Raw genomic sequence first — 24,143 nt, forward strand, 5'->3', positions numbered from 1 at the left:
GGACCTGAGCCCACCTCCAACGCGAGGGAGGAAATGAAAGCATAAGGCAATCCTGAGCTGGCAGATCGAGGAAAAGCTTGGGAGAAAACCTAGACCCACGTGCTGCGGGTCTGTGGCCGCGCCAGGCTGCAGGTCTTTCACAGTCTTCTCCAGCTGCGCCATCATCACGCGGAAGAAGACGACAAAGGTGTTCCTAGGAGGGCGGCACGCACGCTGGTCAGGCCTCCTGGGGACAGGCCAAAGCCACGGCCCTCCCCGCCTTCCCGCAAGTGCTCTCCCCAGGGTCCACTGTGGGAGCTTGGGGCCTGGGAAGGACTCAGAGTGAGTCCAACCCAGTGGGCACACGGCCACCAGAGTGGAGGCGGCGGGCGGTGTGAGGGCAGCAGGGCTGCTGGGGCAAAGATGGCGGCCACTCTTGGGCCCACACCCCTCTAGCCCTCCCTTTGCGCGCTGGGGTCATCCGCCAAGACCTCCCTTTGCGCATTAGGGTCACAGCACGCGTCAAAGGAGCCTCGGAATACATTACAAACTGTGCAGGCCAACATTACGAGGCACAAAACCCATTAAGGGAGCGCGCGATAGACAAAGTCGGCCTTTTCTTTTGCAGGTGGTTAAGGTACCAGAAAGACGCCTCAAGCTGACAGGAAGAAAGCAGTGACCAGAGAAGTTTACTGGCTGATGGTCACCGGAACTGGCTGAGTCCCCTGGGGGTCAAGCCCGCCTGTAGCTAACTAGAGAAGGGAGACAGTCCTTTGGGAATCAGCCGGTCAGCGTGATCGCACCTCGGCAAAGAGCAAGAGGCGAGAGGTGCTTCACCTGGTCAGCGTAGGGAATGTGGCAGAAGAGGCATCTTTAGAAGAGTTGATCAGTTCCGGGACACCGACGCCCGCAATCTCCTCTATGGCCTTCAGGACGCTGTCCGTGTGCTCCAGGTAGATGCTGCGTGGAGAACCACAGGCATGTGAGCTTCTGCTCCAGAGCGCGGAAGCGAGATTCCTTTCCTGAGTTACCACCAGATATTAAGCTTTTATGTCTGGAGGTAAAGACAATGATGTCTCAATTCAAAACAACACTTGGACATCCTAGAAGTGAAGGGTGTGTGGAGGAGACAGTATCCGACTCACTGACTATCAAGGTAAGAAAGACAAAGCCAGACTCCTCTCCTTCCTCTATGACTAACAAGAAATTAGTTGACCGTATAAACGAGAACTACAATCTATAGACTACAATGTCTGTTAAATTATTTTTAAGATTTGTTTTTATTTAATTATGCACATAAGAGCTGGGGTGTAGGCCAGAGGTGCAGGGGTGAGCAGACTCACATGATACAGTGGGCAATAGGCAGACAGGAGAGGTCTGCTGCGCCCTGTGGGTCCCTCGGCCGGGGATCGAACTCAGGCTGCAGTGGCTACAGACAGCCTCACAGTGCTGACTCACCCCTCGCACTACCAGGGAGCCCCACTTCTGTTAATCTTTAACCTACTTCACCACTAAGCAAGGCTATTTCTCAGTCTGACCAGAGGAGGGACCAGCTGTGCCAAAACAGGAGGCTGTCTCACAGGAAGAAGCCCAAGCATCTCACCAGAGCAAAGCATGGAGCTGGTCATTGAGGGCAGTGCGGTTCTCCTCGCCACCTGGCCACACTCGGCAAAGGAACTGTCGGGCCAAGGACGCTGGTTGAGAAACAAAACAAAGACATCTCATGCATGGAAAATGAAATCTCAGCCTTTCAGGCTTTGGGGAAGACTACTGAGCATAAGGATTATTCTTTTAAAATTATGCCCAAAATCCCTGGTTTAACTTTAAATCAGCATCACGAGTTCCTGTTCCAGGAATGCATCCATTTGTCTGAGACCCAACACCTCCCCCCATCCTGTCCTGAAACACATGAACATGAGCACACTTGACACACACACACACACACAGAGAAGAACGCCGTAAGCGGACTCTGTTCCTACTGGACATGCCAGTAAGCAGTGGCCATCCACGCAGACTCAGACCAAGCCCTCCCCACCCCCCTTTTTTTTGTGCATCCGGAATTGGGGTCGAGGCCAGAGGTGCAGGGGCGGTGAGCAGATTCACCAGAGACAGAGCGGGGAGCAGAACAGGCAGACTGACAAAATACATTGCTGAGGGGAGCAGCAGGGAGACAGGAGGGGTCTGCCGCGCCCTGTGGTCACCTCCGGGGTGGGGATCGAACTCGCACGAGGTGGCTGCGGCCAGCTTGCAGTGCTGCGTCCTAACCCACTGCGCCACCAGGGAGGGCCCCAAGCCCTCTCCTTCTAGTCCACAGGAATAACAGGCCTGTTTCGCATTTCTGTCTTGCTTCCTGCTTGTGCTGCCAATTTGGATGTGCGGCCAGTGAGCTGCACTCCAAGAACAATGACAAGAGCAGGTCACAGAAAGATGAGGGACAGGATTGAGCCTTTCTTTGTATACAGTTCTGCTTTCTCCCTTTTTCCTCATTTTTATGCCTTTTATCAAATGGCTCATCTAATTAAAAAAAAAAGGAAGGCCATGAATAAACATAAACCAAACAGAGAATTATCTAGTCAACCGAGCTAAGTGAAGCCAGACTAAGGAATAATAGCAGCACAGACCAGTCATAGCTCCTTCCAGGGAAATGTCACTTCAGACATCCAGTCACACGGATATTTGCTTGTAAAATACGAAAGTGCCTAGTCTGTAAGCTTCAGTTTTAATCATATTCATGAAGAAAATAAATCGGAGGTTCTAAGCCAATCACCAATTTTTTCCTTGTTCTGAGCAGGAGCTGTGGATTTCTCCAGAATGGCCATCAGAAGCCTGATAAGATACAGGGCACACTGGAAAGTAGGGACGCTGTGACAGAAGTTCTGTAAGTAGTGGAAGCTCTGGCTGTAAGGAGACAGAAATCAAAGCAACACAAACATTACAGAAGTGTCCAAATCCATGAACTAAGCTCACGGAAGGGCTCCACAGTCCCCTCTTTGTGCGCCTCCTCTTTTCACTTTCCTTGTAAAGAAACCTTGTATTAACTGTCCAAAAAAAAGACTGATGGTTGAATTTTCAGCACTTTAGAGCACAGTTCTTTGAGGCTCATCAGAGAACTATGACTTTATATGGACAAAGGCCAGGCAGAACGGAAGCCAGGTCTAGGCGGGACCGGAAGGTGTCATGAACCAGCCAAGAAACCCAAAGACCAGTCCAGGCCACGCGTACCTGTGAGGGGGCATCACAGTATGTCCAAAATTGTACCAAAGCAAAACGAGAGTTAACTCTTGACTGACCGACAGGGAGAAGTCAAACCAGTTCAATGGCCCTGCCCTGCTGGAGAGGCGACAGGCACCGACACGGAGGGGGCTGGGCTCTCAGGGAGGTGGGAGAAAGCCCCCCTTCCTCCGAATGAGCTGAGGGAGGAGGCTGGGAGCCACGCCAAGACCCCTCTTCTTCCAAGGGGGTGGGGGTGCAACCAGCGTCTCCTGTGACGCAGCCCCACCAGAGACCAAGCAGAACCCCAAACAGTCATGAGTTGCCTGGAGCTGGTCAGAGCTTTCTTCAACCCCGAAAAGTCAAACTTCGCAGGCTGGTGGCTGCATGATGACTTGGTATGATTAGCCCACGGTTTCTAATGCTTCAGGATTTTACGAGAAAGCTCATCTATCTGAGAAAAAGGAGTTGAAAACGATCATTCTTCACAGCCACTGAGAGACACTCGAGTTGTCTGCACGAGACCTGGCGCACGCTGCCCCAGGGGTGACCGAGGCGAGTGGTCTGTCTGACCCACCTGAGCAGTTCTTCCAAGGGCTGGTCAGGCTCCACCTGCTTCAGTCGATTAGTAAAGACCTCGAGGGCGGAGTAGAGCAAATTCTGATTTTCAGGCAGGCAAAATCCATTCCTAAGGGCACATCAGCAAAGTTTAGCTGCAGGCAGAGCACTCGGGCAGCACCTGAAGGCCTTGAGCATGTATGACCAGCAAGTCAAGAGAGGACTCAAGTGCTGAAGTCCTCAAGTGCCCAGTGGCCACAGCTCTGAACACCAGACTAGGAGAAGCAGCCCACGTGAGTTTCCTCGAGGGCCTAACAGGCCTCCCAGAGTATCTGTTAATTTTTAGCATTTGATATAAGTGGAATAAAATATTATATACTCTCATGGTCTTGCTTTTTACTCAGGACCTTTTCTAACCCATGTTGGCTCGGGAATGTTCCACTCTATGGACAGAGCAAACTTTGTCATCCAGTAACTGGCTGGCAGACATTTGGGAGCTTGCATTTTGGGGCTGTTGCAAATAAAGCTGCTAGAAACACCTGCTCACAGGACGTGTGGGCATAAGCTGTCCTTCCTCCTGGGCGAGCACCTAGGAGTGGGTGCTAGGCTCTACGGGAGGAGTATGGCCACCTTTCAAGGGAACTGCCATCCTGTTTCAACGATCCAGGCCCTCCAGCAGCACACCCCACAACTCTGCCGACGCTCGCAAGGTAACCCTTTTCACTCTACATGCTGTGATTCTGACTTACATTTCTGTGACACTATTCAGGATGTTGGTCAAGCAGTGTTTGAGTACTGAAGACACAACGACTGTTTCTGTCTTCAGACAGTGAAGTACACACAGTTTGCCGGGAAAGACAGATGAAAAAGTAAACTAAAATACCAGTTTCTAGCATGGGAGTTAGGAGAGAAATGGGGGACAGGGTAGCAGGATGCTATGTGGCCTCGGGGCTGGAGATGCCTCCCAGGAGGTGGAGCTTCAGTCCAGACCTCAAGGATGAGTTCAAGAAGACTGTGGATCATGGGGTAAGGAGTCCAGTGGCAGGAAGAGTGTGTGAGAAGCCTTCAGGGGGAAGCTAGACAGCACTGAGAGTAACTCTACGTGGCTGGCAGGCAAAGTGCAGGGCGATGCATGAACTAAATGTAACCAGGTAATAAAAGCTCAAGACACTACTTAAGCATTTATATTAAAAAATCTGGCAGCAGTCTTCTGCCCACCTGTGCCTAGGCAGGGCCTCTTTTCCGCCAGCTCTGTCCCTCCGCAGGGCAGCGGCCTCCTGCCTGCCGGTGACCTGCACCTGCCGGGGCTTCTCTGCACCCCCGACCCGTGGAGGCCGCTCCCCTAGGCCGCCTGCCGCAACCAGGCAGGTTTCTCAGCAAACCTGTCCCTGCCCGCTCGTGCCTGTACAAGATCCTTTACTCCACTGTCCTTTTCCCTAATACACCTGTTCTTTAAATATAACTAAAAAAAAAAAGTTAGTATAAGAAAATCTAAAGGCAGCTGGCAACTAAAGTCAAGACAGAAGATTCATCTAGTGTAAGGAAAGTCCCTGCTTAGGGGAGGGACTGAAAGGCAACAGGAGGCGACAGGCCAAGATGCAGCCACTCTGGCCTGGAGAGAGGCAAAGGAAGGAAAGTGGGAAGCTTTATTACCTGGAAGACAACAACTTCCAGGCATGCTTTAGAAGTCAGCGCGTCTGGCCGCGGGGTGGAGAGGGAGGTGAGCACAGATACAGAGCAAGCCCGCCCTTGCCCGCCCTTACCCAGGCCAGCAGAGCTGAGGGGCAGCAGTGAGAACCGCACACATGTATGTGCGTACGTGGTGCCTGGGGGGTCGAGCAGGTGGGCAGCAGTGCCTGTGGCCAGGACACAGTCTGTGCCAACCTGAGGCTGGTGCGAGTCCAGGAAAGCCATGAAAGCCCGGAGTGGGGCCCAGCTCTGGGGGGCAAAAGCTTCCGAGGGACGCGCCTCTCCCCTTTCTGCTTCCGGCCTCGCTGCGCCTCCCGCACCGCTCCAACCCCTAAGGGGCAGGCACCGTCCGGAGCCAGGTGAAGCCCCGCGGCTGCCACAGGGATCGCCCCAACATCCGAGTCTACATTGCGCTCAGTCTGGGATTATCTGCAACTTGTGACTTTGAAAGCAACAGTCTCCCTGGTGCTATTAAGAGGTCTCGCTGTGAAAAGAAGCGAGCTGCGTACAAAGCAAAGGGCCACACTGTCGCGAGCCCACCAGCAGGCACAGGTAAGGCAGCGTGAGCGCACACGGAGGGGAGATGAAGCCAGAGAAGGCGGACAGAGACTCCAGAGAGTAAGCCGTGCGCAGAAGCCTCCAGCAGGGCCTCTCCGAACCGAACCCCCAGGGCGCGGGGAGGCCAAGTCAGGAAGGGCGTCCTCGCCCAACACTCACCAAGCACAAAGCCCGTGGAAGAGCTGCAGCAGCCTCTGGTAGCACGAAGACATGGTCCTGTACTCTTCCATTTCTGTTTCTGGCCCGTCCACCACACCGTGGCTCTCGGCGGCTAAGCACTGGAGGAGAATATGCCTCAGGGCAGGGCCCCGAGGGCCCGCACACCCCTGCCGTGTTTCTGTTGGTTGCTCACTTGTGGCATCTAAGCCTCTACCACAATGAGTGTGTCTGACCTGGAAGTAGTTGTGAACGTTCTCCAGGTGGCTACACATCGGAGCCAGCAGCTGCACGACGCTGTGAGCGATGTCCCGGGCAGACCGCTGCTGGAGATGCGAGAAGCCAATGCTCCGGCTTCCTTTACCCTGTGACAAATTCTGGCTTACTGAGGAGGAAACGGCTGGTGACTGCGCGGAGGTGAGGCGTGCCTCGTGGAATTTAGTCAAGCTGCGGTCACCAGGCAGGGGCAGACAGAAATGACTTGCTTGCCTAAGACTGAATCCTGGTGGATACACAAAACACATCTTGATCCACCTTCAAAGTAACCAAAGATGGCTTTGGTAGAGTATGGCCAGAGACTGCCCGAGCAGTGAAGACCCGTGACGCTTAAGGTAAAGCTCTCACCCTGAAAGACCCTGGGTAGGCTGGAAGAATCCAGAGCAAATGGCACCATGAGAAAGAGTCTATAAACTGGCTACACTCTGGTAAGCTTACACTTGAGACCACCACATTCTGCTGTTTGCATCATGAACCTGCGTTAGCAAAGGCTACGCACACCCACACCTGGAACACGGGCGAGGCCTGTGTTCAGCCAGTCAGTTACCACATTGAGGCAGGGCCACCCAGCTTAAGGGGCAGACGGCTAAGACCCACGTGAGACAAAGAACAGGACTCAGGAACATTCAGGGCACTTAGAAATACACTTCCGGTTTTCGGTGCGTTTTACTTTTGTTTCCGAGTTCCTTTCAAAAGCAAGGGGAATGAGATCTGACAAAGGACTGCTGTGAACAACTCAGCCATGGTATCGAGGAAACTGACGACTAACCTGCCAGGTCCTGCTTAAGTCCATTAAGCCGAGGTACCGTGCTTCTGCCACACTAACCTTGAGGAAGGGGAATCTCTGGGCAAGAGGAGGTGTCAGCGTATTCTCTAGTTTCTGGGACAGGTCTTCCAGCAAGAAAAGCAGCTCCGAGGGTTGAAGATGCACAACTTCAGTGTCCTGTCACAAGGAGGAAGGAAGGAGCAACTGCTAGGATGTCTTAATCAAGTTTTTGAAGGGCAGAGTTCACGTGTGCACTTCCCAATGGGCAGAGAACCTGACCTTAGCAAAGAAAAGGAAAATCTTCTCCTATCTGATTTCATTTTTAAGGATTTATTTATATTTGCATACAAAACTGGGGTACAGGCCAGATATGCAGGGGCATTGAGCAGATTCACCAGAGACAGAGTGGGGAGCAGAACAGGCAGATCGACGAAGTACACTGCTAAGGGAGCAGCAGGCGGGTCAGGAGAGGCCCTGTGGGTCACCTCCGGGGCGAAGATCGAATATGCACTGAAGTGGCTGCGGCCAGCTTCATGGTGCTGCACTTTAACCGGCTGTGCCACCAGGGTGGGCCCCATCTGATTTTTAAAGAAATATTTTATTTATTTAACAATAATAATGAACAGCTATATACCAGAGACATTTTACAGGGGTGGAGTGGGAAAGGGGATCAAAAATAAGGGGGGGAGGGAAATGGACTGGACTATGGCGATGGCACAAGGGTGATCTGGTGATGGGAAACCCACGGGGATGACAACTGAAATGGAAAAATATACAAAATGTAAAAACAAACTATTATATTAAAAAGAAAAAAGAAAGAAAAAATATTTTATTTATTTACTTTTGCGTGGAATAACTGGGCACAAGGTTGAAAGGGCTCCCCAGAGACAAAGGCGTATCTAGTGAAGTCCACTGCTGAGGGAGCGGCGGGCAGGACAGGAGCGGTCTGCCGCGCCACGTGGGCCACTCCCTGGCCGGGGATTGGACTTGTGCTGCGGCGGCTGCGCCAGCTTCACGGTGCTGCGCTTTAACCCCTGCACCACCAGGGAGGGCCCCCCTCTACATTTTCTTTCCTCCAATGTTCTGGGCAGGTGACTATCACAATCCACGCTGTCAGAAGCAGGATGGGCCAAATACAGTCTCACTTTACAGTGATTACTCAACATACATCTATGGAAATCTGAGTCTAGGCTGATGTAGAAACATCAGGGGAAAATACTGTCTTTATTCTGAAGCTTCTGTTCTTGTAAAAATCGATAAAAATCCATGCTATTACTTTTTCCCCTACTAATTTATTACTTTTCCTAATAGTTTTTCTAACTCTGGTTAAATTCTGTAAAAAAGTTACTTTTTTTGGTACAAATGTCCTTTACGTCCAACTTCAGAATAAATACTCTTGGATCTCCCTAGTGAGGCAACGGGTTAGGATGCAGCACTGCAAGCTGGACGCAGCTGCTTCAGTGCAAGTTCGATCCCCAGCCCCGGAGGTGACCGACATGGTGCAGCAGGATTCTGTCTCCCCGCTGCTCCCCTCAGCAGTGGACTTCGTCGATCTGCCTGTTCTGCTCCCCACTCTGTCTCTCGTGAATCCTCTCACCGCCCCTGCACCTCTGGCCTATACGCCAGCTCTGAGTGAATAAATAAATCTTAAAAAAAAAAAAAAAAAAAAAATCCACTCCAGTCTCAGTTTCACTGACACCTGCCTCGCATGCTGACACAGCACACGGCTAGTGACGTCTGCTTATTAGATTTGGGTCATTTGAAGGCAATATCATGCTGTATGTACTACTGAATGGCAAACAAAACAGGCCTCAGTAAGTAGCTAATGAATGATGAGCAATGACGAAAAAGTGAAAGCAGCATTGACCTGCACGAGGAGAACAGCGCTATTCCGCAGAAGTCACCTGCACAGCTTGCTGTGTGCACATGAGGGAGGGCCACTTCACTAGCGTGACCACAAACAAGGTCACTGAACTGCAAACGCAGACGTACACTAGCAAGGAGGGGGGTGATCGTTCCCCATTACTTTCACAAACAGGCTTTGGAAGCCCCAGTCTGGTTTGTCTCAACATCATCGCTTTCTTTTTGAACAAAAGAGCGTTGAGGAACTTTTAGAAAGAAGATCAAGCCCTGTGATACTCTCCCCTGTGCCACTTACCTCAGGGTGCATTTCAGTATTCGCGATAAACTTGGTCACGAGCCCACAGTGCAGGATGGAGAAGACCTCGATGTCCAGCTCCCGAAACCAGCCCTGGAAACTCTGCGGCAATGCTGTGGTCTTGTCCTCTTTCCCTTTGCGGTCCTGGGGAGAAAGCAGCGGCAACCAACCGAATAAAAAGTCACCCACTTTTTCAGTGCTTCGGGATCTGCACGCTGCCCTCACGTGAGAGCCAAGCTAATCCCTGCATCACCCAACTTCAGTCAACGTGCTGCAAAGTGTGCACTAACTTAATCTAACTTTAAAAAAAAGATTTTTTTACCTATACAGGAGCTGGGCTGTGGCCAGAGGTGTGCGTGCATGCTGTGTCTGTTCACCACAGCAGAGTGGGAGCATCGTAGGCGGATCCATTGAAATCCACTGCTGAGGGAGCAGCAGGCAAGGGCTGGTGGGTCAGCAGTGGGTGGCGAGAGCTTGATAGTGCTAACTATAACCTCCTCACCAGTGAGGCCTCTAACTTAAAATCTAACTGTAAGGAAGATGCTGAAGTGCAACAATGCATTCCTTTTATGCAAAAGTTACAATTTCACCACTTCACTCTTCCCTTTCACTTAAGTCCCTGCACACCAGAGCTGCTCACCGGAGCTGGGATACAGAGGCTGCCTCACACATCACTGAGCGCTGCAGAGACAGTTTGGTTTTTAAAACAAACTGAAGCTCGGCAACCCCTGCAGCCACCGCGCCACTTTCCAACAGCCCGTGTTCACACGGCGTCCATGCAACATTTAATGACGGCTTGTGAACTTTCTTCCGACAGTCACTGCACACCTAATGGTAAAGGGCACGCATGACTTCCACATGTGATGTGAGCCAAAAATCTCCTATCGCTGGCTTTACTGAGGTAGTACGGGACTGAACCCCAACATCAAGATATGCCCACTGGTCACACACCGAGACCCTGGGTGCCTACTGCCCAGGGTGGATACTAGACAGCAAGGCCTGCGGCGGGCTGGCTCAGACCCTCGCTCGAGCACTATTCCGGCGGCCTGGGGGAGGATCATCTACACTGGCAGGTCTTTTGTTTCCTCAGTGTCTAACTGGGTATTAAACTAACCTTGGCTGTTAGAGGTGTGGAGGAGGCCTACGCAACACATACTTAATAGTAGCTGAAGTCACATCAGTTCATAATCACTCAAACCGACCCTGAGTGGCAGTTAAAAGGGAACTAGCCAATGAATTAACAGACACTGCACTAAGCATTCTGGCCTCTTGGTACATACAAAAGTTGGTAATCTGGGACTGCTTGGGGAGAGGAGCTCAAAGAAGTACACCTGTCACTACAAACTAAGACAGAATCTGGTAACCACTATAAGAGAATTCAAGGTACTGCCTGGTTGGCAAATGGGGAGTAAAACATCCCAGAAAGAGAGTGGCAGTGGGCAGACCTTGGCGTCCCACCAAGTGAGCCACCAGAGGGGCACTCCAGGCTAGACAGTGTGTCTGCCTCTTGTCACTACTGTTTCTCTGAAAATGCTGGCCGTCTGGGACTCTCACGGGGCTGTCACAGGGTCGGTGGGTGCGAGTGCCTCCTACCTTGGCCAGCGGGTTTCTGTCAGTATGTGCAGGGTCACATGGCAGGCCGTCTTCCTTCGAAACTGTGTCAGAGGAAGATGTTTTGCTGCCATCCACTTTTCGTTTTCTTCCTCCTTTCGGTTGAAAGAGAGAAAGTGACTCGTGCTTGGCAAATATCACTACCTTCTGAACACTACCTAAAGGTAAGGCAGGTAACTACATAACTTCAAAATAAATTTCAGTAGAACCACATCACAGACGGACTCTCCAGTTACTGGAGCGATTACTGATTCCTTAATGCAAGTGACTTCGCAGTTGATTCCACGGGACCATCAGAAACAGAGCAGAACACACTTACCTACTTTCCCCGGTCTTCCGAGTTTTACTGAGAAAGCACTACGGGTCTGAGGCATTCCATCTAAAGTATCCAAATCGAAGTTTGCAAGAGGAGGAACATAGTCCGGGGTGACTGAAACAGGAAGTAGGCAAAGCTCAAAGTTGACCACTTGGGTTGGAGTGCAATCACCCTCGCTAGCAAGGAGTTTCCACAAATACCAAGCGTGGCTGAATGCATGCAAGACCCAGTCAAATGATCTGGCGTTCATGGCTCAGGCACAGCAGAGTGCCCAGAAAGAACTTGCAGGAATATCATGGCATCAGTGTCATAGTAACTTACTATGATTAATCAACACAAAACCATTTAAACTTAAGCATGTAAAATACCCAAGTAGATAGACGCAAACTAAAAATAAACCAACCCACATTTAAAATCAGGAGACGGACCCTCCCTGGTGGCACAACAGGTTAAAGCGCAGCACTGTGAAGCTATCTGCAGCCACTGCAGCATGAGTTCAATTCCCGGCCAGGGAGTTGACCCACAGGGCGCAGCAGACCTCTCCTGACCCGCCCACTGCTCCCCTCAGCCGTGGATTTTGTCCATCTGCCTGTTCTGCTCCCCAGTCTGTCTCTGGGGACTCCTCTCGCTCTCTCAACACTGGTCTATATGCATAAATAAATAATTTTTTTAAAAAAATCTGAAGATGGTGATACTATCTAGTCCCATTGCAGTATTTCACACACAACTGTTAGATGAGGCTGTGACGGAGCTCTGTGTATCCCCAGAGAATCCGCTTGCACCTTAAAGCCACGAGTTCAAACGATCAGAAGGTATGAAGAAGCCTTTTACTGCTGGGCTGTGCACTGGGAGCCTCAGCTCTGAAGAAGCAAAGAACTTTGCAAAAGCCCAACCAAGGTTTGCCTTTTAGTTTCTGTGTCTCGAAGTACTGAGCCTGGCAAAAACTAAAGTTCGCCAGCTGCTCCCTGCTGTCTGAGCGACTACCATGCAGGACAGCGGTGCTCACCTGCCAGGTACTTCTCCAAGAGATCCCGGAGCTCCACAATGTGCTTTACCCGCGTGAGCACCTTCCCCTTCACCTCCGGCGCCGCTTGCCGGCAGAAGGCATTCACCACCTGCAAGCACAGGGCCATGCACACCTCACCCACTTGTGCTCTCCACCCAGAGCTAAGAGGTGTCCAGGATGACAGGACTTGTGACCTGAGTTGCAACGTCAAAGTGCAGCAACAGGTGCTGTAGAGAAAGGCCCCGAGACTGACCGCTGGGAGACTGACCGCTGGGTCTCGCCAGCAGCACAGTGGCTGCGTACGCCCCCGCGCGCCCCAGGCCAGGGGCTTCCCCCTCTGAACCTTCATTTCTTCAACCATAAAACAGGAGTGCAGTTCTCAGCACTGAGAATCTAAAGCCACTTCCGCATGAGTTCGATCCCCGCCTGCCCCGGAGGTGACCACAGGGCGCGGCAGACTTCTCCTGACCCGCCCGCTACTCCCCTCAGCAGTGTGCTTCGTCGATCTGCCTGTTCTGCTCCCCACTCTGTCTCTGGGGAAGCCTCTCGCCACCCCTCAGCCTCTAGCCTGTACCCCAGTTCTGTATGCATAAATAAATTAATCTCAAAAAAAAAAAGAAAAAAAAACAGGAGCGCAGTTCTGTGGACTCGATGTGCGGAAAATGAGCCCAGCGTCCGGCGCACTGTGCGGGCTTGATGCACTGAAGTGACCCTGAATCCTGTGTCTGAAACTCCGCGTGTAAATGAAGGATGACGCCTGTCCCACCTACACCACAGCCTGAGCACAAGAGGAGGTATTTCAAGAACAAACTCTTGGAAATAATACGCATGAGAAAGACGCGAGAGGCACATGAAGGACCCCATCACGCCTCATCACTAGCGCTACACATATTCTGGAGGAGGGAAATTCTCGTTCACTTGAGCTCACGGAATGAAACGGCAAACGCACACGCCTGTGTGAGCAGGACGGCGTTCCCACAGCGGAGAAGCGGAGATGGATCCGGGCAGAAGAGCGCAACGGGACAGTGAAGCAAGGCCCCATTACACGAGCTTACGTGTTCTGGTCTGGCCATAGACAGGTTTGAGGGGGGCATGGTGGGCCAGAACCAGCCAGAGCAGAGCACAGGGGTTAGTGCTTGGGGGGACGGGGTAGGGGTGCCTTGGGGCCCAAGAACACTGCTGCCTCTCCAGTGGAACTACAGGCAAAACGTAGAGCGTTCACTTACCTCTCGGAACCAGTTGAGTGTAAGAAATATGAGTGAACACATGAACGAACGTTCTTTAGCGGACATGGACTCCAGGTTCTGTCCCGGTTCCAAGTCAGTGAGGAATACAGGACAGTCTGGGAGAGAAGCAAAGCATTTCTGACTCGTGTTTGGTTCTGGTCGCTACAACCTGGATGCCACCCCGGAGCTAGCACTGCTTCCACCGACTTTCACCTTTAGCTTGGATTTGGGAAGTCGAGCTTTGATCCGCAGATCAAAAATGCATGAGTATTATGCAGCAGTGAACAAATATAATTAAGAAGTCTTACAACAATTATGGAGAAAGGATTAAAAAACAACATAGAACTATAAAGCTGATAAAACACAACGGCAATCTGTACGTGTTATTTTATCTTTGGAATTTCATATTATTGCTATACTCTCCTGTGCAGCTAGAAATTTCTCCCCCCCTATGATGTGCACTGGCCTGGACCTGGGGACTTCCTGCCTCACCCAATAAGCCATCGATCTCCTCCAAGTTTCCACCATGTTGTCTTTGTACACACAGTCTCAGTAACCGGAAATAGGGAGCCAGGCACAATGGAGACACCAACCTGGGAAGGAAAAACTCATTCTAGATTGTATTTTACAGGCTTATTAAGTACACATGTACTGGGAACCCAATGTTACACTACAGGAGTTTTCCTTCAACATAAATGTGGCCCTTTTAAGAACATTTGACAAGGACGCTTGATAAGCAATGAACTCTGGAGGGAGGCAGACAGCGAGGAGAATACCGACACGTTAGAAGCAAAGATGAGGTGCGGACGGCGTGGACAGAGAGAGGCAGACAATATGTCCACAGGCAGGCAGAGAACTAGAAAGTACAGAGTGTCTGCTGTCTTTACATAACCCAAATCCAGACCACGGAGTCCAAGAGAAATGAAGGACACTGCCCCCCGCCCCCTGCAGACACTACCCGTCCGGAATGCACGCTTCCAAGCCCAGCGTGTTCCCATCGCAGGAACCACACGGTCCCCTACGAACACTAACCCCAGGAGAGTTCTCAGAAAGGAGAAAGTGTACTGACTTGTGGTCTGTGTCCCGTGAAGCGCCACCCTCATCCTTCACAAAGTCCTGAGCAAACAGGAGTGGCAGGAGGTTGATGGCGATTCCATCCTGACTGCTGTCCTCTTCTAGTCCATAGAGGGCCTTCACCGGGAACGGGCAGTCACTGTGAGGGAACGCAGAGCTAACAAGGCCCCAACTCAAAGGCACGTAAGCCAGAGGAGGAGGGAGGCCACCAGTACAAGCCAGTCTCTCCGTTTTAAGAAAAGTAAGGAACAGAACATTTTGAGGAGCCTTTCAGTGATTCTGGAACTGGGAGTGCTGGGTATTGGTGAAAGAACAACAGGATGAAAGTAGCTGTGGGAGTGCGCCAGGCCTGGCAGACGTCAAGGGCACTCACATGCCTACTGACAATTTCTTCACCAGCAGAATCAAGGGTAAGTAGTACGCACCCTTCTGGAACAACACAGAGGTCCACCACAAAGGCATCTTGGAAACCAGTGACGATGGTCTGTCCAATCCATTCCTACAGGACGTGAATAACCAACACGGCTGAGTGGCCTAGAGCGACCTCTGTAGAGCCCGGAGAAAGCACTGCCTTCCTGAGCCTCGGCCTCCTCTTTCTAACAGGCGCCATAACGCCGGCAGTACTGTGGGCTGGGAAAGGCAGCTCGTGTGCAAAACGCTTAGCAGAGTCTGGCACGGAACGGGGTGGCATCCCACACAGCCTCACACCCTGTCAGCGCTCTCTGAAGGGGGCCCACAAGAGGCTTGGGCCCAGGGCAGGCTGCGTGGCCCAAGGGAACACTGGGAGGTCCCGGGATGATGCAGCTCTCGCTGCCAACGGCAAGCAGTGGCTGCACTGCTCTGCAAAGCGACACGCACCAGGGCCTTGGGCGCCAGCCTTCCTCCCTGGATCAGGTTGGCAAACTCGTCGTAATAAAGTGCAGAGGTCTCAGGAGACTGCTCGCTGCAGGAATGAACCAACTGCAGCAGGGAAGTCACCTGGAACAGCAGGGAGAAAGAACGGCTTGGCTCTCGGGCCGGATCAGCCCGAACATCACTCACCCATTCGGCGTTACGCTTCTCCGTCTCCAGTTTACCACCACCAACTGGAGGTTTTCCAAGGACCCTGGTCGGCCTGCCTCAGTCTCTGCCTTCCCAAACCACCAGACACGTGCATGTTGGCCCACGCCGTCCTAGGCCGAGGAAGTCTTCAACACTACCTCCCACGAGAGTCAGGTCAATCTAGCCTGCTTCGTTTCTAAGGCCCTGCCTTCTGTCTCTGAAGTAGCTGCTATTCTTTAAACGTAACCCACCTTCCTTACACTCGAGCGATTGACAGTTAGAAAGATGAAGAACTGCAATCCACGCCAGCAGGTTCTAAGTGCTAGAGTGGTCACATCACAAAGCTACGCGTTCAAGAAGACATATTTAGGAAAAAAGTGCTCTCTCTGAGGAAAAAAGATAGTGACCAGAGCCAAAGCCCTAGTTACTCACAGATGTTCCCGACTCTTCACAAGATCTCACCTGTGTGCACTCTTCATTGCTCAGGTCTGCGCTCCCTGGGGTCAAACTGAAAAACCTGCTTCTAAAAAAAGGAATTTCAGCTTCATTGTTATGACAGCTTATAACCATTTTTAGCAATATAACTTTCATGGAATGAGGGCAGAGCTAAAAGTGCACCAAGGTATCGGTACGACTATTAGGCCACACAAAATGTGAATTAGAGCCAAAGCCAGCGACCTCAGAGAGGTCTTTGTGATAAACTAGGGGACACGTAAGCACTGCACCCTTCTCACCGCTCATGCTCCCGGGCGCACAGCTACCACCCCGAGTCCCAAGTGTGAGTGTGGAAAAGCCAAGGGAGTTCAGCAACTCGCCCCCGGCCCTTCGGCCAGCGCAGAGGGTCAGCCCCCCCCGAGCACCAGCCCCCACCAGTGCACAGGCCGCCTCCGGGTGACAGGCGCTCACTCGCATGGCTCTCCTGAGTGTGCGATTCCCAGTCTCTTCCCGGGAGCAGGGGCTGAACCCTGACGTTATTTTCCACGGCATCTAATCACGGCCAAAATGTGGTTACACTGAGGCCGCAATTATGGCATCAAAATGCAAGAGGGCAAAATCCACAAGGAAGATTTTATCTGCACCCAACATGATGCCGCAGACAGGACTAATACAGAGAAAGCTTTGTTGTCTCGTGTCTTGGACAGGCAGCGAGATAGGAAGAGGCATCTCGGGAAGCGCAGGGTTTGCCTTCTATGGAAGCATTTCTAGAACTTTACCTCCGGGCAAGTCCAGTTTTTACCATCAGGCTGAACACAAGCACAAGTCTGTGAGCAAGGTTAAGCGCCAGAGTTGAGATGGGGATGCTGCCAAGGAGCATCAGGCGTGTGCTGGCCTCTCACGCCCAAATACCCTGCGTGACCATGATGTCTTTACAACGTGCCCCTGCTAACTTGGGAGGCAGCAACCTGACGGCCTGCCGCCTGTGCCTGTCGTGACCACCATGTGTACCTGTCTGCCGCCATGATGCCAGCCATGGCGAGAGCGCCAATGATGCCAATGAGCTTGTACTTGAAGACAGTGCTAGCGAGCTGCTTGCGAATCACCAGGTGCAAGTCATCCTGCAGGGGCCGGGGGATGAAGGTACTGAACAGCACAGCCACGGCCAGGGACGCCGAGGCCAAGCTCTAGACTCGCAAGGGCTCTACCATTTACCGAGTGGGGTTAAGCAATTCATCTCATCTCTGTGAGTCTTTTTCTCATCTTTTAGATGGGGGAGGTTCTGTAGGATGAGAAACAAATAATGGAAAGCTCCCTGTGTCCCGGTCACGGGAGAGAAGCACTCATGGCAGTCTTTGTTACATAAATGGTTGCTCCACAAGGAATTGTGAATGATCTTAATGTGATTTGCTACATAGCAAATACACTAAATATGTACAAGTAATCTTCATCAGAACACAAAAGACGTCGACATTAAATGACTCCAACACTACTAAGAGACACCAGAGCCCTAAATTCGTGGAAAGATAGCCTACGCTCACAAACTGGAAGGCTGGAACACTGTTAAGTGAATGATACTACTAAAAATGACACATATTCAGTCCTGAAAATCCTAAAGGCAGTTTTTACAAAAAATAGAAAAACCTATTCTAAAATTCGTGTAGAATTTAAAGGTATCTTAAACAATCAAAACAATCTTGGAAAAGAACAAATTTTGACACTTTCCAATTTCGAAATTCCCAGTTAAAGCAAGCAGAACAATGTTTCAAAGCATGTATCAGCCAAGGCTAGATAAGCCCAGGTAAGCCCTCAGGTAACAGTGAACTGATTTTTTAAAGATTTTTAAAATTTATGCATATGGGAGCTGGGGTACAGGCCAGAGGTCAGGGTGGTAGGGGAGGATGAGAGGATTCACCAGAGTGGGAGCTGCGCCACGTGGGTCAGCTCTCCCTGGGGATCAAACTCAGGCCGCAGCGGCTGCGGTAGCTGGGCAGCGCTGAGACTTTAACCCCTGCGCCAGCAGGGGAGACTGGTGAACTGATTTTCGATAAAGGGACCAAGCAAGACAATTCAATAGAAAAAAGAAAGTTTCCTATAAGAAGTGGATGAAAACTTAAAAAATGAACACTAGCATGCAAAGGATGAGGCTGCAGCTTTACCTTACACCACATATGTCAACTGTCTTTAAGTGGCTCAGTGACCTACAGTTACGAGCCACGACTATAAAATTCTTGGACGAAACCAGAGGAAAATATTCACGACCTCGGGTTTGCAATGGGCTTCCCTCAGGACACCACCGAAAGCGCAGCTCGGGAAAGCAGGCCTCGTCAAGACCAATCTCCTCCATGGCCCAAGGGCAGGATGGACAGTCAAAAGACAGCACGGGACAGAAGACTCCGCTGCACGTCCCAGGCCTGCTATGGGGGTGACACGTGTATGCAGGGTGCCCCACAGTGCCACAGGACAACACGATACAGACTGCGCAAAGGGCGCAGCGGACGCTTTCCCAAGAAGGCAAAGAAATGACGGATCAGTTCTGGTTGGGAGGGAAACAGAATCAGGCCCACAAAGAGACTCCAGCATATGCTGGGCACCGGGCAGGATGCTCACACCCAAAAATGCAAAGCATGGCGCCTCTTGACAGTGCCCGGGGGCCTGAACTGGTGTAGACCGGGGATCCAGCACTCCTACGCCTAGGTGTGAGCCCTAAGAACTGAAAAAGGGGACTCCGACAGGTTCAGCTTCAGCGGTGAGCGCAGTATTTGCCACCCCGGGGTGGAAACAATCCCGTGCCCACTCCGGGGGGGGGGGGCGGGGGTGAGGGCACTGGGACGTGGAACCGGGTCAGCAGCAGGAAAGGGCAAGCAGCCGTTTCCCGGAGATGTCTACCCAGAACAGGCAGTTTAGAGGTCACCAGCAGCTGGAGCGAGGGAAACAGAGTTGCCGCTTAGTGGGCAGGACGTTTGCTGCCGAAAGGTCAGTCCCTGAATACAGATGGTGGCCACGGTGACGGGGCTGGGAGGCGCTAGTGCCCCTGAAGTATACAACCAGACATGGTCAAAATACTGTTGAAACAACAGAATTTGTTCTGTATATTTTATCACAACTCAAAAATAAAAGAACAAAGTAGCTCCTTATTTCTGACATGCAGCAACATTGGAAATACACTGCGAAACAGACACGATTCAGGACGAAAGGGGAAAGAGAACACAGATAAAGACAGATTTGTGAATGTCCACAACGCCTAGAAAGTCAAACCACACACAGGGAAAGCAGCACCCAGACGGCCGTGAGGGAGCGAGTGTACTGCCCACCGCGCTCCACAGCCTGATCTGTGCAGGCGCACTGCGGCTCAGCGGTTTTTAAAGGCTACACAGGGTGCTGCTTGTTGAAAGCCTCAGGGCGGCTCGAACAGGGTGTCGCCACCGAGTCTCCGCTCCTTACTCCACCAACGAATGGTGTCCACGAGCATTAGATTCAGGTTTTCCTCAGGAGAGGAAATTGTGTCTCCACAGCAAAAGGCAAGAACTGGAACGGGTTTTCTTAACATTCATAGTTAAATTATTATAGACGCATTTCTCAACCCCCACAGGCTTTAGCATTTTAAGTTCCCCAAGGGTGGAAGGGGTGATACACTTTCCACCTCAGTCCTGGCACAGAGCAGGTACATAAATGTCTGTGGTGAGGAAATGAACCACCACGCTGGGACCATGGCGCACTGTACTTCAGCTCTCCTCCTACACAGGCTGCAGAGCTTTTGTGCAGCAAATTTCAAGAGATCAAAAACACTCTTTTCTCAACATGCTGCCTCTTACCTGGATGTGACTGCTGGCTTCGCGTTGTCTGCTAAAAGCCAGCGTACTGAGGATATAGAAGAGCTTTCGTATTTGCCGAGGAGACAAGGTATCCATGTAATCTAATATACCCTGTGAGGAAAGAACGCCAGACACAGTCAGAGACAAGATAGCTACTTCCCTTAAACCCAGACACTCAAGTCCTGGGGAGCAGTCCTGCCGCTCACCATACAAACCAGGGTTCCTGAGGTGGGAGGGGAGTGCAGGGGCCCTGTGCGCATGCTGTCTGTGGGCAGACCAGGGCTGTCTTGACTCAGCGGGAGGTGCAGACAGGCGCCAGCACATTCCCAAATGCGCCAGTGGGCTGTGATCCTGGGGGTGTCCCCACCCCGGGGCTTATGTCCCCCACCTGGTACACAGGGACAGAGGTGACAGACAGTGCTCAAGGCTGGGAGAGACTAAATCAACAGGCAGAAACGCTCCACAGAAACTCAAGTTCTCTAAAGGTGTCTCAGAGCCCAAAGGACCAATTCTCTGGACCCCAGCGAATCTAGACCAAGAGGTTCTAGCAGTTTCTAAGCCCTCTGACTACCAGAGACCACAAGTCCGGCTTGTCCTCTCTGCGCTAAACCGGCAAGCCTGCACTTCGTCTCACGCTGGCCACCGCAGCCACCTTCTGCTTCTCCCGGGCTTTGCCTCCAGCCTCCACACTTGTAGTGGGAACAATATTCTGCCTAAAAGTCCTCTCTGGCCGCCTCGCACCACGATGCCTTCTGAGCATATGGCCACGAATTCCTGACTCGTCCTGACGTGGAGGGGTCACGAAGGAACTTACTTTCTACCCAGCTCTCTCATGTCTGATCTGGTGTGGCAGAGCCTCTGCACGGGCTTCCAAAGCCAGACACGAGCAGCCCTGACCGCCGGCGGAGTGGGAGCACTCAGCGCGGCAGCCAGGGTCTGAGCGTGCCCGGGCCCGGGTCCCCCCGCCCACCACCCCGCACCTCTATCCCCGGCAGGCACGCCCCGTAGCTGTCCTCTCAGACACACTGCGACCCGAGCCACCTGCTTCCACCCCACCGCCCTCTACCGCCAGGCACGCCCTCCTTCCGCGGTCGGGCATCCCCTCCTTTCCAGACCGACTCGCCTCATATCCTCTCACGTCGTCCCAGCTTGCCAAGCTAAGGGAGTGGCCCGGGCGCTGGGGCGGCTACAGCGCCTTGTCCCTACTCGACTTCGTCAGGGCACCTGGTGACTTCCATTGTCTTACTGTCGGCACCAAAGGCGAGTGCTGCTTTGGTGCCACAACAGCCAGACTCGAGTGTGGTGCTCGCTAGCTGTACAGAGGGTTTGCTGAGTGAGCTAGTCTCTAGAAGAGGAGCTGTATTTTCCATTGCCCATCACCTCAGCTCCTGCCCAGCCCCTCCTCCCACCAACTGCAGTGCTCAATCGGTAAGGAGTGTAAACAAGAGCAGTGGCCCAGGGATCCGTGGTCTCAGACAAAAGAAGAACTTCGATCTGTCTGTGGAGGGCCGAGATACCTTCACAAAGACAGCATTCTGCCTCATAGCAGCCAGGTCGAGAATCACCAGGTCTAGGAGGACGTCCAAGGCGGTGTCTACTTCGGGGCCAGAGCCGCTGCAGACGTGGGTCACAAGCGCAGCCACAACTTCCTAGCAGGGCGGAGAGCACAGGGCAGCGGGAAGCAGACACACCCCTGGAGGCCAGGCGAACTCAACTCGCTCCCACTCCCTGCCACGGCGCCCCACTGGGCCCCCGTTCTCACTGATGTGAAGCCCACACTCTGCAGGACGGTGCGCGACTAGCCAGCAGCTCACTGGCCAGGAGCACTGCCTGGCGGCCTCCGAGGCTCAGCCGCAGAGCTCCCTGGCCGTCACGCTGCGGCTCCAGCCCAAGCCGCGTGCTTTTCTCAACTGCGCAGCTCAGGCCAGGCCAGCCCGTGCCACTGCTTGAGATCTTTTAAATTAGTCTTCACTCCCAACATCCAAGTGTGTTTTCACCTTGGTAATAATAGGTAAAGACACTTAGCAAATCCAAAATAAGAAGCTGCTGCTCACTTGCTCTCAGTAACCTTCACAACAGCCTTCCTTCTCTGAGCTCATTGTATTTTGTGTCTGATGTTCCTGGGAACAGCCCAGGTACTCCAGTATTTCTACTTTTTCTTTTTTTGGGGGGAAAAAAATTTATTCATACATACAAGAACTGGGGTACAAGCCATAGGTGCAAGGGTGAGAGGATTTACAGGAGACAGAACAGGTAGATGAACTGAAATCCACTGCTAAGAGGAGCAGCGGGGAGACAGGAGAGGTCTGCTGCGCCCTGTGGGTCCCTCCCTGGCTGGGGACCACACTCCTGTGGCAGTGGCTGTGGATGGCTTCATAGTGCTGCGCTTTAAACCCTGAGCAACCAGGGAGGGCGTCCTTTTCTGGTTTTTTTTTTTTGGACTATACTTTTTTCTAGAGAAAACTCCATAATCACTTGCCAGCTGAAGATTTGCAGCTAAATGTTCAAAATGCCAATCCCGGCTCTCCTTCGTGGCACAGCAGGTTAAAGCACAGCACTGCAAGCCACACACACAGCCACTTCAATGCGAGTTCGATCCCCAGCACCAGAGGTGACCCACATGGCACGGCAGACCTCTCCTGACCTGCCCGCTGCTCCCCTCAGAAGTGGACTTCATAGATCTGCCTGTTCTGCTCCCTGCTCTGTCTCTGGTGAAGCCTCTCGCCGCCCCTGACCTCTGGCCTGTACCCCAGTTCTTTAAGCATAAAGAAATAAATCTTAAAAAAACAAATGCCACCCCATAGCATGACGCTCACCTGCCACTGCAACCCTTCAGCCAATGGACTGGACGTGGGTGTAACTTTAAACTCAAGAGAATTTTAAGGCTCAAAAGTAGAGTTGGCTCTGCCAGTTCAGGGCCCACATTTTACCGAGTCTTGGGATACAATTAAACTCTCCTAAATCCCAGTTCAGGGTTCTGATTCTCAAATGCCTTCCGAAATTGACGAAAAATAAACACCAGATCACATGCAAGCTATCTGGACTAGTAATTCTTCCCCGTTCCCTATCCTCCCCTTTCCAAAATAAATATTGCAACATACCTGCTGGCAGTAAGCATCAAAAAACTTAAATGCGTGTTTGTAGAGGAGACTGCCAAACGAGATGAGGCTGCCGTCTAGGGAGTCCAACAAGCTCTGAGCCAAGCACAGAATGGATGGACACACATCCTTAAGAACCTGGAGTGGAGGTGTGAAGAGGAGCGAGAAAAGAAATTTAGTTGCTACAATGCCTAAGAGTTGCTAACCCTTTTGGGGATGTCAGAGTTCTCCCCAACTCTGATTTGAAGGGACATTAATTTCAGTTTGACACAGAATAATTCTGAGTTTTCTTTTTTAAAACTTATGTATACAAGAAATGGGGTGTAGGCCAGAAGTGTGGGGCGAGAGGGTTCACCAGAGAAAGAGTAGGGAGCAGAACAGATGGATCCACTGAAACTCACTGCTGAGGGGAGCAGTGGGAGACAGGCGAGGTCTGCTGGGCCATGTGGGTCACTCCCTGATGGGGATCAAATTCATGCTGCAGTGGCTGCGGACAGCTTCACTGTACAGAGACGTAACCCTCATGCTACAGGGGGCCCTATTCTCATCAGTTCTTAAGTCATGTACCAAACCAGTGGTCTGCCCTTAGGCTTCCAGGTATACATTTCAATATTCACCTGCCAAAACACCATTTCCAGATAACAAAATTCTAATTCAAATGGCTGACATTCCAATAGAAATGATTGCCTGGTTACAATGTTGAGTTGCCAGATCGTTATGTTTCAACAGATACATAAATGTCTCTAAGAGAATTTCTCTAACCTGTTTTGCTCAGGGTCTATAAAAACTATGCTGAACAGAATATAGAGGCCAATTTGTGAGACAAATGAACTAGACAATTGAGCTAGACAATTAAAACAACTAAGCAAAATTAAGATACAAAAATCTGAATGGCTTAAGTAATGGGTTAAAAGATGACATTTTATGAGACATATAAGACTACAATTTTACCTTAGAAGTCAAGTTATAGAGCCCTCCCTACTGGCGCAGCAGGTTGGCGCTGCTCTGTGAAGCTAAGCCAAGCAAGGCCGCTTCAGTGCTGAGTTCGATCCCCACCCCAGAAGTGACCCACACGGTGCGGCAGACCTCGCCCGACACGCCTGCTGCTCCCCTCAGCAGTGGACTTTGTCAATTGGCCTGTTCTGCTCCCCACTCTGTTTCCAGTGAATCC

General features: G+C 51.7%; 1 protein-coding gene across 1 annotated transcript in view; it reads right to left on the reverse strand.

The window, feature by feature from the left end:
• The window catches only part of FANCD2 (Fanconi anemia, complementation group D2), a 51,793-nt gene that overhangs the window by 11,418 nt on the left and 16,232 nt on the right, over nucleotides 1–24,143 (reverse strand). Inside the window, exons 16-37 of the mRNA XM_012732183.1 lie at nucleotides 22,976–23,110; nucleotides 21,392–21,523; nucleotides 19,875–19,985; nucleotides 17,071–17,180; nucleotides 16,087–16,147; nucleotides 15,442–15,561; nucleotides 15,009–15,082; nucleotides 14,579–14,722; nucleotides 14,002–14,102; nucleotides 13,510–13,625; nucleotides 12,284–12,392; nucleotides 11,281–11,391; nucleotides 10,944–11,056; nucleotides 9,351–9,494; nucleotides 7,253–7,369; nucleotides 6,387–6,515; nucleotides 6,154–6,272; nucleotides 3,767–3,877; nucleotides 2,747–2,877; nucleotides 1,583–1,673; nucleotides 817–939; nucleotides 100–193 (exon numbers count right to left, since the gene is read on the reverse strand). Coding sequence (XP_012587637.1) covers nucleotides 100–193; nucleotides 817–939; nucleotides 1,583–1,673; nucleotides 2,747–2,877; nucleotides 3,767–3,877; nucleotides 6,154–6,272; nucleotides 6,387–6,515; nucleotides 7,253–7,369; nucleotides 9,351–9,494; nucleotides 10,944–11,056; nucleotides 11,281–11,391; nucleotides 12,284–12,392; nucleotides 13,510–13,625; nucleotides 14,002–14,102; nucleotides 14,579–14,722; nucleotides 15,009–15,082; nucleotides 15,442–15,561; nucleotides 16,087–16,147; nucleotides 17,071–17,180; nucleotides 19,875–19,985; nucleotides 21,392–21,523; nucleotides 22,976–23,110 — 2,496 coding nt within the window. The remainder of the gene's footprint in view (nucleotides 1–99; nucleotides 194–816; nucleotides 940–1,582; nucleotides 1,674–2,746; nucleotides 2,878–3,766; nucleotides 3,878–6,153; nucleotides 6,273–6,386; nucleotides 6,516–7,252; nucleotides 7,370–9,350; nucleotides 9,495–10,943; nucleotides 11,057–11,280; nucleotides 11,392–12,283; nucleotides 12,393–13,509; nucleotides 13,626–14,001; nucleotides 14,103–14,578; nucleotides 14,723–15,008; nucleotides 15,083–15,441; nucleotides 15,562–16,086; nucleotides 16,148–17,070; nucleotides 17,181–19,874; nucleotides 19,986–21,391; nucleotides 21,524–22,975; nucleotides 23,111–24,143) is intronic.

Source organism: Condylura cristata, unplaced genomic scaffold (assembly GCF_000260355.1).
Source record: "Condylura cristata isolate star-nosed mole 26May11 unplaced genomic scaffold, ConCri1.0 scaffold00033, whole genome shotgun sequence".
Classification (NCBI taxonomy): domain Eukaryota; kingdom Metazoa; phylum Chordata; class Mammalia; order Eulipotyphla; family Talpidae; genus Condylura; species Condylura cristata.